Source organism: Buteo buteo, chromosome 12, assembly GCF_964188355.1.
Source record: "Buteo buteo chromosome 12, bButBut1.hap1.1, whole genome shotgun sequence".
In the NCBI taxonomy this organism is placed as follows: domain Eukaryota; kingdom Metazoa; phylum Chordata; class Aves; order Accipitriformes; family Accipitridae; genus Buteo; species Buteo buteo.
In genome coordinates this window covers 14421509-14433985 of record NC_134182.1, presented here as the reverse complement: position 1 = coordinate 14433985, position 12477 = coordinate 14421509, and the positions used below count along the sequence as shown (strand labels likewise).

Below are 12477 nucleotides of genomic sequence, written 5' to 3'. Positions count from 1 at the left end.
AGTAATTTTGAGATTCCACAGGCACCTGGAGCATCACATTGGCAGGTTATGCAAGTAATTACTCCTGGTAAAAACAAAGATACAAATGGTCTTAGCATATACACAAATAAGTTTACTAAAATTATGCAATTTAGTGATATTTTGACTCTAAAGTTCACTTGCTTTTATGCACCAAACTGATACATACTTGTCTGCATTCTTTGCCACTTTTGATATTAATTTAGATGTTGATGCTACTCTCAGCAGCTTGTTACGACTGTCATCTGAACTCTCCCAAGCACTGTGAGGTTTTTCAGCAGTCAAGGATTTCTTTATGCTAGAAGAAACAAAGATACATTTTAAAATTACAAGATAATAAGATATCAATAATTGGAACTGGTATGCAACGGACAGATCAAGCAGCAGGAGACAAAAGCAGAGCTAGGTCTTCCTTCAAGCTGAAGCATGAAACAGGAAAAAAAGATTAGTCAAAAAGTTCTAACTGGATGAATGAAAACAATTGAGCAAGACAGCTGCCAAATGTTTTATCCATTACTTTCCACTTCCAAATGCTCTCATATAAAGACTTGAACAAAACAACTCTGTACTTCATTACTATATTGCTAATGAATTACAAAAGTGGGAAAAAAAATGAGGCTACAGTAGATTAGCCTTAAAGAATAAATTATTAAAAAAAAAAAATCACTTAAGAAGGTAACAAAGAAAAGTAGAATTTTTTTCCCCTGATTAACTGTTCACTAGCTTTAACACACTGATTTCTGAGGCAGAACAATTCTATCAGATTACAGATTCATATGGCTGTTTTACAGATAGCACATTCTAAACCACATTAATGGCTTTAATCTTTTTGAAAAAAAAGTCTGCAAACTTCTTGCATGAATAATGCAAGCTAGGTTTGGCCCAATACTACAGATGATTCAATCCATGAATTCCGATATAATTTTTCTGCAATCTAATTGTAGCCAATTTACACTAATGGGAACCTGCAAGTTTTGCAGTCACTAGTTCATTAATTTCACGCACATCTTAATCATGGAAAACATTTTCAGAAGTGATGTAGCCCAAATTATTCTTCAATCAGCTGATCTAGAGTCTACATATGTCCTGCTAACAGTATCATACTTCATCCTGTCAGAAACGCTTTTTGCAGGAGTAAGTCCTGAACTGCAGCTTTAGAAATGGCAAGCTCCTTCCACAGCACCTCAGGAGGCTGAAAGGTCCTGTGACAAACAAGTTAATCAAATCAAGTTAAACCATTAGGAGACTAAAAAAGGCATTTATTTTTTTCCCTACACTGCAAAAGATTAGTAAGCGAGACTTCAGACAAACATCTTTACAGTGAGATACCAGGCAGGAGAACAACAGGCCACAAGTTCAGCTTCAGACAACTTAAAGAGTTTGTGCAAGACATGGAAACAGAGCCTTTATGGAGTGTTATAACATGCATCAGTCAAGTGAAAGTTAAAATATTTATTAGAGCTGTGAAATCGAGCAATGCAAGACAACATCATCTTGTGAACTACGGTAAATTTCAGAATAAATTTCATTTATTTAAGAGCTTGTTTCAGTCTCCTAAATGTCAAACAGTAAAAGAAAATTTCACACCTCCCAAAACAATAAGGTAACAATGAACCGAAAAAACAAAAAGAAACCACACTGAGTGATCTGCATAGTTTTGAAACTCAGAAGTAATCACCCAAATCTTAAAATCCATTTCCTTGACTTAAAAAGGCATTTAAAAAAAAAGTACCATTTTTCCTGTACCTAATTCCCACAAAAATGAGTGGGAACTTAGAGGCAATCCTAAATAAACTTCTACATTCACCTCAGTCAAGCAGTTCTATGATTTGGGTGTAAAACCAGAACTTCACTCATGTAAAGAATCAGAATAAAAGTGAAGTGAACCACCCTGCAACCTAGCAGGAAATGAAAAGTGAACGGCTGGAAAAAAAAATAAAATATCCAAACTGCAGTCACTTTATAGAGTACTTTGAGAAGAAAAACTCCCAAAGGAAGAGTTGCAATGATACTAGTATTTAACTAATGCTGTTATGAGATGTAGTAAATGGCCATGTGCAAAATACACTCCACAACTCAGCTATGCCAGACAAAACCTATGAAGTGTATTTTGAGAAGGATCAAGTCAGAGTCATCGTTAAATATTTTAGAATAATGACTGATTAGAGGTAATCTACCATATTAGGATTTCAATCACAAAGAACAAAAAAAAAGCCTAAACTTTGTAATCTTAAAGATTTACTCAAAGAAAAACTGCATTTTTACATATTTGCTCTGTTGCAATGCATGTTGAATGCATGTTCTCTAGCACAAAAAATATCAAACATTTATTAACTTGATCATGAGATTGGAACTATTTCACATGACTTGTTGTCAAATATGAACTCAGTATCATTACAATCATTTTCTACTTCTGTACTGTGGTACTGTGAAAACCTTTTAGCTGGAGCAGAACTCTTGCTTTCTTGAGTTTGCCTGTGTGTTTGGAGAGTCTGTGAGGAGGGCTGGGGAGAAGGTGATGCTTGAGTTTGTGGACTTTGATCATTAGAATGAGATTCCTCTTTTTTTTCTTTCTGTCCTGGAGGTTTTTCCTTCTTTTTTTCTGTACCGCTGTAAAATAAAGTATAACATAGGGGGGAAAAAAAAAAAGAGAACAAGCAAATAAATTAAAAAGGTGGGAGAAAACACCCTCTGTGAAAAGATGGGAGAAGCATGTAACAACTTACTATATATAATCACCAAAAGAACACTTTGATTAGTTACTCAATCTTTTCAGGTTAGTGTTTTGCTGAAATAAGATTTATTCACAAACTCCAAAAATAAAAAAGGTGAGGGAGGCATGAAGGTTATTTACTTATTTTTACCATGTAGTTGTACTAAGTTTACTCTGATTTTAAAATGAATATAACTTTGATTTGAGTATGTCCTTCATTTGCAGGTGCTCCTACAGCATTCAAAGCTGACACAAGTTGATACACCTCAAGTCTGCTGTCCCTCAGAAAAAAAAAAAACCATCCTCTGGTTCAGCTCACTGACTACCTTACTGTGCTGCCAGCCAAGGTTCAGTGCAAGGGAAAGGCAGGAGTGTGACTTGCATTATCTCCAATTAGCTTAAGCCTGCCATGAAACTATACCTACCTCTCTGTATTTCTGGACACGTGTGGTACCGCTTATCTTTGTGCTGTCACTGAAAGACTGAAATGCTGTTGCTGGTCCCTGGGCTCTCCCTGGCTGCACCATAGTTCAAAGGAAATCATCCCTGAAAACTCATTGCTGTTTTGATCTGTAGTTGACTAACATCAGACTGTCTTGCCACTTCTTTAATGCCTTCAGTAAACGACAGCTAAGGATACATCTTTATTTTCATAATGCTGTATTTATTAGGTTAACATTTTAAACAGCTTCAAATACATACCATTAACAACCTTAAATTCATTAAGAATCTAACCAATGGTCCACTAAGTAAACAGAAAGATTAATTAAAAGGCTCTTCTATCAAACAGCATGCTTTGCAATATACTGAATACCACAAACAATAGCAGGATCTGAAAGAGAAGAGTATTCTGTAGTACGTGGCCTATTTCTTTCTTAAGAATAAAAAAAAAATCTTCCAAGATAAATTTCTCAGTGAACAAACAAAGCAAGATACAAACATTGGCTAAAAAGGAAAAAGAAAATTTTTTTCTCTGGGGTTCAAAGTAACCTGCAAAGTAAAAAAGAAATAGTATCTTTCTGAAGGGGAGAATCCAGATTTCTATTCCTTCACACCAATTCCCTCCCAAACCCTTGTATAATCTTAATTATTTGTGTTTCCATTTACCTTTCCCCCAAAACCAATGAAAAACAGTAAGACAATATTAAAAATAAATGAATAAAAATGGTCCCCCAATTTTAATATAACATTCATAAGACCCTCTTTTTGTTTCATTTATTATTTCAATTAAAGTATATCATCTACCACTGAGACAAAGCCCTCAATGCTTATATGAGTTCAAATTTTCTAAATGCTTCCAAAGAAGCATAGAAGAACAGGTAAAAACATATGCCAAAATACATTTATAGTGATCACTCAGGATTTCTTCTGTAAACCATATTGGCTAGTTAAAAATGTCAATAAAATCCATCAAAAGTTACATTTTTTTTTCAGAAAAACAGATGAAAACAAGACAGAAAGAGCTTTCACAGTTCTTCGAGGGCATATATGTGATCACAGAGAACAAAGCTTGAAGAACTGTGGGGTTTTGGTTAATAATTTATAGCCAGAAGTCCTTAATTAACTAGAAGCATAAAAATCACTATTTTTTAATCAGAAGACTTAGCTTGCATTGCTGGATGCAAAAGCACACTATGAAATCTTCATCTTTTTGCAGTCTGTGGCAAGAAATGCAGTATAGCGAAATTTTCGGAATCTCTTGTCACTAAAGAAAACAAGAGTCTCTCTATTCCTACTCTGACATGTACACTCATAGACCTCTGCATTCACTCTCCCATAAATGCAGGATTTCTCACAACAAAGTCCATCTACTAGGACGGGGGTGTGTGTGTGTGTGTGTGTGTGTGTGTGTTCCATTTTTTTAAAGAGATCATCTTTTAGGAAGACATGCTTCGAACTTTCCCTTTCCCTCTACTTGGGGATTTCAAAATACAGTCTAATAACAGTAAAAGAGATGAGGGAAGCACGAGAGAGACCACACAAATGTAACGACTTCCGTAACTCCAGCTTGCACGTCTACAAAGAATGGTCCTACTTGGTCAGAACAATGGCTCTCCTGGCACCACGCTCTGTCTTCTGATGGTAACATAAAAGAGTTCAACAGTGGGGTCTTTACCTGTAGTCCCTTTCACCACACTTTTTGTAATATCCCACTTACAATGACACACCAGCAATCCTGCAATTCACCTCTGTGTTCCTCCAGCAGGCTCAGGTGAATGCCACCTGCTGATAGTGGCATACATCTAACTTATCAATTTGGTCTTGTGTTTTCTGTGTTCTTACCCAAACTCATTTAGCTCACCTGATCCATCTCCTAGAAACCACAGGTTCAGTGTGGGAATCTCTTCAACGTCTTCATTGAGCTTGCAGCTGTGGACTATCCATTTCACACCTTTACCATTAGGCTCACTCCTTAATTTCCCCACTGGGCCACGAGAATCACTGGACCACTCTGGCTTTTCTTTGCATTGCAGCACAAGGTATACCTTGGGTTCCAACACAGTGCTTTTATCTACCACCAGGTTGCAAGCAGGCTTCTTTTTTTGACTGCCATTTTAATTTGAAAGTAAATTATGTAGATATGTGGCAGCCTGGGTATGGAATATCTTTGTGCTGAATTTATTTCGTTTGCTCACTTCTGCTAAAATCTTCAGCTTAATTGTATTATGACTGGCTATTACAGAGTGGCTCTCCCACTAATACTTCTTCAACTAGGTCTTGTGCAACAACTGAAACCAAATCAAAACCAGCACCTTTTCTTGTGGGTTTCTAAAGACTAGTTGTTCTGGGAAGCAGTCATTTAATGCATCCAAAAATTCTTTCCAAATCCCAACCTGATGAGGCATCTCTTCAGTCTACATGTGAGTAGCTGAGAGCTGTTACTATCTGCCCTAATTTTGCAGATTCTTTAATTTCACGCAGCACAATGTTTCATCCTTTGGACCACAACACATTGGCAGCTACTGTGGAGTATTGTCATTCTGAAATATGAAGACTATTCTTACCAGAAGCTGCTTTCAGAAGAATGTTTAGTCCTAGGGAAAACGATCAGACAGGTCTCTGTGACAGTCACCTACAGTACGAAGTACAAACCTGCTTCCAACTCTGGTGATATACAAGGTATGCAGCATGGTTCTTTCTTCTGAAGTGTTTCGACACCTCTATCACAAGTCTGTTTCAGACTATAGGGCTGAAATTTTCCCAACATGTACATGACTTCATTTCTGTCAATGGGACATCATCTACCTGTTGTTCGTGATACATTCCTGGGCTCTGGTTTTAGCAAGAGCTGCTATTTTAGCATACCTTTGTTAAAATGAGACATGCTGCTGTTGTGCAGCTACTGAGCCATCAGATCATCTCCATGAACTCAGTGTTCATGTTGGTAGAACAAGGATTAAATAGTCTAAGAAATGAAACTGTTTATTCACAGAATAAATTCTCAGAGATGGCAGGTCTACAGAGGCCAGAGCCACAGAAATATACAATATTAAGACCGCATGAAACAGACACTAAACTTCAGCAACAACAGTTTGGACACAAGTAGGCCACCTGTTATTTTTGACTAGATGTGTGGCTACATATATTTATAACATGAAAAGCTATAAGCAGGCTATGGGGTCTGTTTGGCAACTACAGCGTACTTCTACATCAACAGATGACCGTGTCCACCTGCTGCACCAGTTCCACGTCCAGCCTGAAGAAAAGCCTGGACAAGGTGGGGTGAAGCATCCCACGACCAGCTGATACTCTCCTTTGGCCTTCCTCTTTTTCACCACGACAAGAGTGTTAGAAATAAACATGTTTACCCTATCTTTGTTACGGAAATGGGACTACTACTGACATTCACTTATGTTTCTAATAGGAACACTATTCGGTACCGAACGGTTTTACTGTTATTAAAAAAACACATCCACAAAGCCTGAGATCAGGCATTTTCTTTCATCTTTCTTGAGTTGGTAATTTTACAAGAGGGCAAGTCTATATTCTTCCGAATACCAAACAATTTTAATGGAAGAACATATAAAGACAGGAGAGTGAAAGGAACTGCTGGAGAGTGAAAGGAACTGCTGGAAAGATAACTGAAGAATGGACTTAGGCCTTCCTAAAACAAGCCTTGAAGAAGGGAGTCATGTATCTTCAGCTGCACGGGAAGCACCAAAACCTTCCCTGAACAGTTACTTGGGGGCCCAGGAAGAGTTGCTCTTTGCATATTAAGGTTTTCCTCTTTTGGCCTATCCAGGTCTCCTTTTAAAGACCTTAACTCAGATGAAAGGGATGCCGTTCTCTTCAGGCTGCTCTTCTTCTGTAGTCAAGTGTTGAGCAGCCAATGAATCAAGAAGGTGATTCAGCGCAAATGCAAGCTGAACACCACGGGAACCGGACTGGCTCTCATCAAAGTGCCAAGAGCCACAGCGGTAAGATTAATGGAAAAGTGCTAACTAAGAAATACCTTCCTATGGGAATGTCTTTTGTCCCAGTGCCTGTCACACTGGTATAGAGACATACAGTGATCACTTTCTGATTTATTGTTGAAAAGTAAACATAAGGATTCATTAAAAAGAAAGACGTGCAATGCTACACAATGGAGAATAGCAAAGAGCAGGGCATTACCCTTGCTTTCCAAATTCCAAACGGCACTAAAGCTTTTCCTGGTTTGTTCCCATACAGTTTATATTTGCATGCAGCATTTTTATTCCCTGAAGTATATCATTTCCCTGTCTTGTTCTATAGCACAGTATTTACATCCATGCTAGAAGATAAACCAGCCACTGAAGTTACCAGAGTACTCTACAGAGGCCAAGAATTTGTTTGCATAATTTACCACAGTTATACATTAGAGTATTCTCTGCGCTGTGGCTGTACCTGGCAGCCCGTTCTTCCCAACAAAAAGGAATAGGTGCAAAACCTACTGATTAAAGAAGCCATGCAATCACTATTTAACAGACCCACAGAAGAAAGTAGTTACACAAACATTTTGTTTACTGTATGCAGCTGAAACCATTACATGGAGGGGAAAAAAAGCTATGTTTGGTGCTTAGCTCATTCAACTTCAAATACTCAAGTAGTGTTATTTCTACACATTTGAGATCTGATACAGATATTCTTCATAAGGACTAAGTAGCCACATTTTGGGTTAAGATCTTCTACACAAAAATGTAAATTTTTATCTTACACAATTCACTATTGTTTCATAGCTATTTTGCTACTGCCTACTATTTACACTCCAGACAATGAATTCAGTTTTGTTGTTTAATTTCTTTGAAAAAACCCAACAAAGATGCAGATGAATACCAGAAGGAAAAATTTTCCATTTGTATTGGAAATACGTTTGCCTGTTCTGTCCCTCAGTGAGAATGCATTTTGGACACTATACACTATAGAAATACTCTCCATTTATGAATTGTTTTTAGAACCCTGCTGTAAGCAGCCCAACAACGCGGTACATCTCCAAAGTTTATTTGTGCCTTACTAGACTTCAGGAAGCTCTGCTGAGGGTCATGCAGAGGCAAAAATCAAACTCTCGCTCCATTTGTTTGTTAAAAAAAAAAATAAATTTTCAATTTTAATAACAAGGCGGTACCTTTTTGCAGCAGATGAAAGAGTTTCTTTTCTGGCAACAGAAACAGATGAACTGTGGCTTGTTTTCCTGCTTCCTGTACTCCCGTTAGTTATACAGGACATTGAGATAGCTTCTCGAAGGCTTGGCTGACCTAGAAAAAAAATATATTGAAGAACACAAAATTTTACAGCTGTATCCAAAGATCCATCCGAAAAACCAAAAGCTCTCAGGTGCGGACCTGGTATCACACAGCAGCAGCCCCAGCATTCAAGACAACCATCTAGCCTATATCCAGTGACATACATTCATGAAAGCCTTAACATAGGCAGCTAGAGATGGGAGACCTGGGACAGTAAGACAGGCAAGAATATCCTCTGATAGGGATCAGCTTCTCTACTGCCATGCTGCCAGCAAATACTTTAATTCAGTGACACGCCACATCTCTTTCTGGTTGTGATCCACAGGGAGAATTAGAGACTACGGCTAGCCTTGGGAAGCTGGTTAGCTCCAACAGCCGTGGGACAGCAGATCTCATTATTTCAATTCTGTTGTTCAAAACCATCACAGCTCAGATAACACTACATGAGGGTTGTTGCTTTCAATCTGTTTTTTACTAAAGTTCAAAGAAATTGCAGACAGAAGCCCTCTCTACACTGAAAGAATTATTGAGTTATTTAAGGGTTGTGATTCTAAGGATTCAAAAATCCAGTTTTTCAGCTTGTTTTCAGCTTTCCCTTCGATCTTAAAAAAGTATCGACCTTTGCATATATGCACTACAACATAGCTGTTAACGTTTCTGATACAGTTCACTCCATAGAACATCTGCCACATCCAGTGAACATTACAGACTCCCTCTGGGGATGAATCAAGACTGTATTTGTGAAGAAGGCTGTTGTCTGTCAGATGCCCACTTCACTCATTGTAGAAGTTTGAAACTATGCAGTGAATGTGGGAGGGGATTGCAAGGAAGATGGGGGGAGTGAAGGCTCTTCTATTTAAAGAGCTGAACGCTAGCCTGGCAGTTGGCTCACAGACCTGCCTCTGCCACAGACCATCAGGGAAATAGAAGGCATTTTACTTGAACCTGACATTTCACCCTTTCCCATTAATTGTGTGTGTCTCCTTTTTTGCCTGCCTGTCTTATTTCTAAGGTCTTACTCAGGAAACAGTTTGCCCCCTCCTCCCCCTGAGTGCTAAACTTGTGCTTTTACCCTCTGAAACATGGCATGCCCTGAAAAAATTCCTGGGCTAATCTCACATCAAGCATCCAAAAGTCAGTGGTTAGTTTTGATCCCATCTCCGTGCCACATCCCCATTTCACAAACAGCAAATTGTTACTGCATCTCATGGGGTCATGATGTCGGGTCTCTCTGACTTCAGCAACAAGCATGAAGGACACAACTGACAGGAAAATAACAGTTCTGTGTTCATGGCAGGCTTGGAATAGTGTGAGTTAGATAAGGCATGAGGCCACACATTGAAGATAAAAGTGAGGAGTAAAAAAGCCGTCAGGGAGAATCAACTGCTCTGTGCACTGAGGGCAAACTCACACAGATGCATCATTTGAACAATACCAGCGTTTGGTCCATTTATCACATCGCAGCTCTATCAGGCAGGTTAAGAGGCAAATTCTTGTTTTAAACAAGCAATTTACATATGAGAGATACCATCAAGGGAGTATTAGATTTCAGAACTATTTGGATGAAGGCAGAAATAGGCTGACCTGCGCTAACCATATACTGCTTCAAATGCACCAAGCGGCATGTGACCAAATCTGAAATTGAGATCAGGAGAGCCAAAAGGAGCATGCAGAATAACCCCGGCAGAAATGAGAATAAAGGAAATATGAAGAAAGTAAAGACACACTCAAATACAGAAACACTGCAAAGATCATTGTTCTTCCTAAGTTCTGCATAAATCAACTCAGTGTGATTCCTTCCAACTGGTACTTCTTAGTGACTGTTTTACTTGCAACATACACATTTGGAATATAGATTTTTATATTAAAAGTTAATATGCTGTACAAAACCTCTGAAGCTCAAGAGATTTTTACCCCCCTGTGTAACTTAGATACAAGAACAAAAGCACATGAGCTTAAAAAGCACTTTTAGTATTAGAAGCCTATAAATTAGCTTCTTTTATTTTCAGTGACAAAGTAAATCATCTTCTTTGTGGAGATGCATAATATCAAGGCCTATGATTCACTCTTGAACCGCATACGACCTTAACATCTCCGTCTGCTCATCATAATAGATCAATGCCTCTCCAAGCAGCACTAGCACAACTTTCCAGAAACATGGATCAGGAGGCATAATAGCTGTAATTCTCAGTACGGTGGAGAAAGCATTCAGTGGAAAGTGTAAAGAACAACAGTGCTAAAGACAGGGTACAGGAACTTAATGAGATGGGGAACAAATTTCTCAGTTTTCTCAAGCAAGGAGCACATGGCTATTTTGTGAGTAATTCCCCCTTCTAGGTACAAAAAGTGTTAGCTCCTGCTTATGTTCAAGGACAAAACTGATTACGAATAAAACTGTACATCAGTGCATACTCATGACAGGAACATGCGTTGTTCCATGCAATGTTGAATGCAAGAATAATAATAATAAAAAAAGGATCCGTATGGCAGTTTTTGGGTTATTTGGTTTTTGGTAAAGTGGATGTTGATGGTAGATCTGCAGAGTACTTCCTAATTTCAAAAAGCGGCATGCAAAATTAAGTTTGAGATGAAGATTTTTTGAATCAAAATAAAAACAATTTTTCTAAAATGACTAACAATTATACATAACAAAGATCTCTTGAACCATTCATTCCTTGAAAAGGTGACCAAAACATTTGGACACAGACCAAAACATCAATATCTAGGAAAAAAGCCACACTGACAGATTTTTTTCAAGAGTCAAAAATACATCAGGCTTTCTTACAGTCCAGAACAAAATCTTGGTTAGTCACAGTTGAGAGTGCCACACTCAATGTGCAATAAAATGTAAAAAAAACAACAAAAACAATGGAGAAAAAAACCCCCCACAACCCAACCAAAACAAATAAAACCCCTCAAACCCCAAACTCAACACCCCTAAGAAAAAAGCCCCCTTCCAGACTCAGTATATATTCCTTTTTAACTAGGTATTCAAAAGTGACCTTTAGAATACTATTTTTAAAGGGGGGAAAAAATGAAAAATTCAAGAAATCATCTGCAATTACATGTAAAGAAAATGCATTTACATTTTAAGCCCTGTGCACATCCCAGGCAGTGGAGCAGTGAAGCCTGCCTGTCCATGGGGTCAGAGACACACAACCAGGATCTTGCCAGCCAGGTCAGAAGCTCAGGGAAGCCAACCTACCAGTCCAAACCATGCAGCTCTATTCACAACTTTTAACCAGGGCATCTCTACAGTCAAAAGATGTCAAAAATTAACAACGCTATAACCTTCTTCACTGCATGGTAGGCCTTCATAGCAGTCAAGCAACTTTGCTTCAGACCTGGGAAATAATGAAATGGCACAGGAGAACACAAATTCCAGATCAATAGACTAAAACAATTGAGTTGTCCCAGCACTCGGATTGCACATCTCTGCCAATATCATGTCATACGTCACCTGCTAGCATAAACAGTCTGAAATTTTTCAGACTGAATAGCACTCAGCTTTATCTGTTAGTTTGGAACAAAAGCCAGACATAAACTGAACGTAAAATGAAAGCCAGTGTATGGTGACCAGGATTAAAGCCAAATTGTCAGAGATCAAAGTGGAAAAAAAATGTCTTTTATGGATAACGGATTCATCTCTGTTCTGATAATTTTCACAGAATAGTATCTGTTGAGTTCAAAAGAAGCATTTCATTAACATCTGTCAAGTACACAAGTGTGTGAATGAAAGATAAGTAGGATTAGAAAAAACAGACCACAATAAACCAAGAATCTATTTCCAACTCTTTATCAGCCTTGATTAGCTAACTGGGGGAAAACTGAAGCCAAGCTGTAAGAGACAGTGCTAGTTTTGAAAATGTGTGTCCTGTGATAACATGACAGCTTTTCTTTCCAAACATACATATAAGGTACTAGAGCTGAGGATCAGTTAGTAATTCTCTTCTTTTTCCCAAAGCCCAAAGTTACAGGTTTTTATGTTTAAATATAGTTTATTATGTTATTAGTTGTATTAGCTGGAACAATAATTTGCTTAAT

General features: G+C 38.1%; 1 protein-coding gene across 3 annotated transcripts in view; it reads right to left on the bottom strand.

The window, feature by feature from the left end:
- Nucleotides 1-12477, bottom strand: part of EML4 (EMAP like 4) — a 168795-nt gene that overhangs the window by 56498 nt on the left and 99820 nt on the right. For all 3 annotated transcript variants that reach the window (XM_075042793.1, XM_075042791.1, XM_075042792.1), the window contains exons 3-5: nucleotides 8316-8445; nucleotides 2455-2628; nucleotides 188-316 (exon numbers count right to left, since the gene is read on the bottom strand). In XM_075042793.1, coding sequence (XP_074898894.1) covers nucleotides 188-316; nucleotides 2455-2628; nucleotides 8316-8445 — 433 coding nt within the window. The remainder of the gene's footprint in view (nucleotides 1-187; nucleotides 317-2454; nucleotides 2629-8315; nucleotides 8446-12477) is intronic.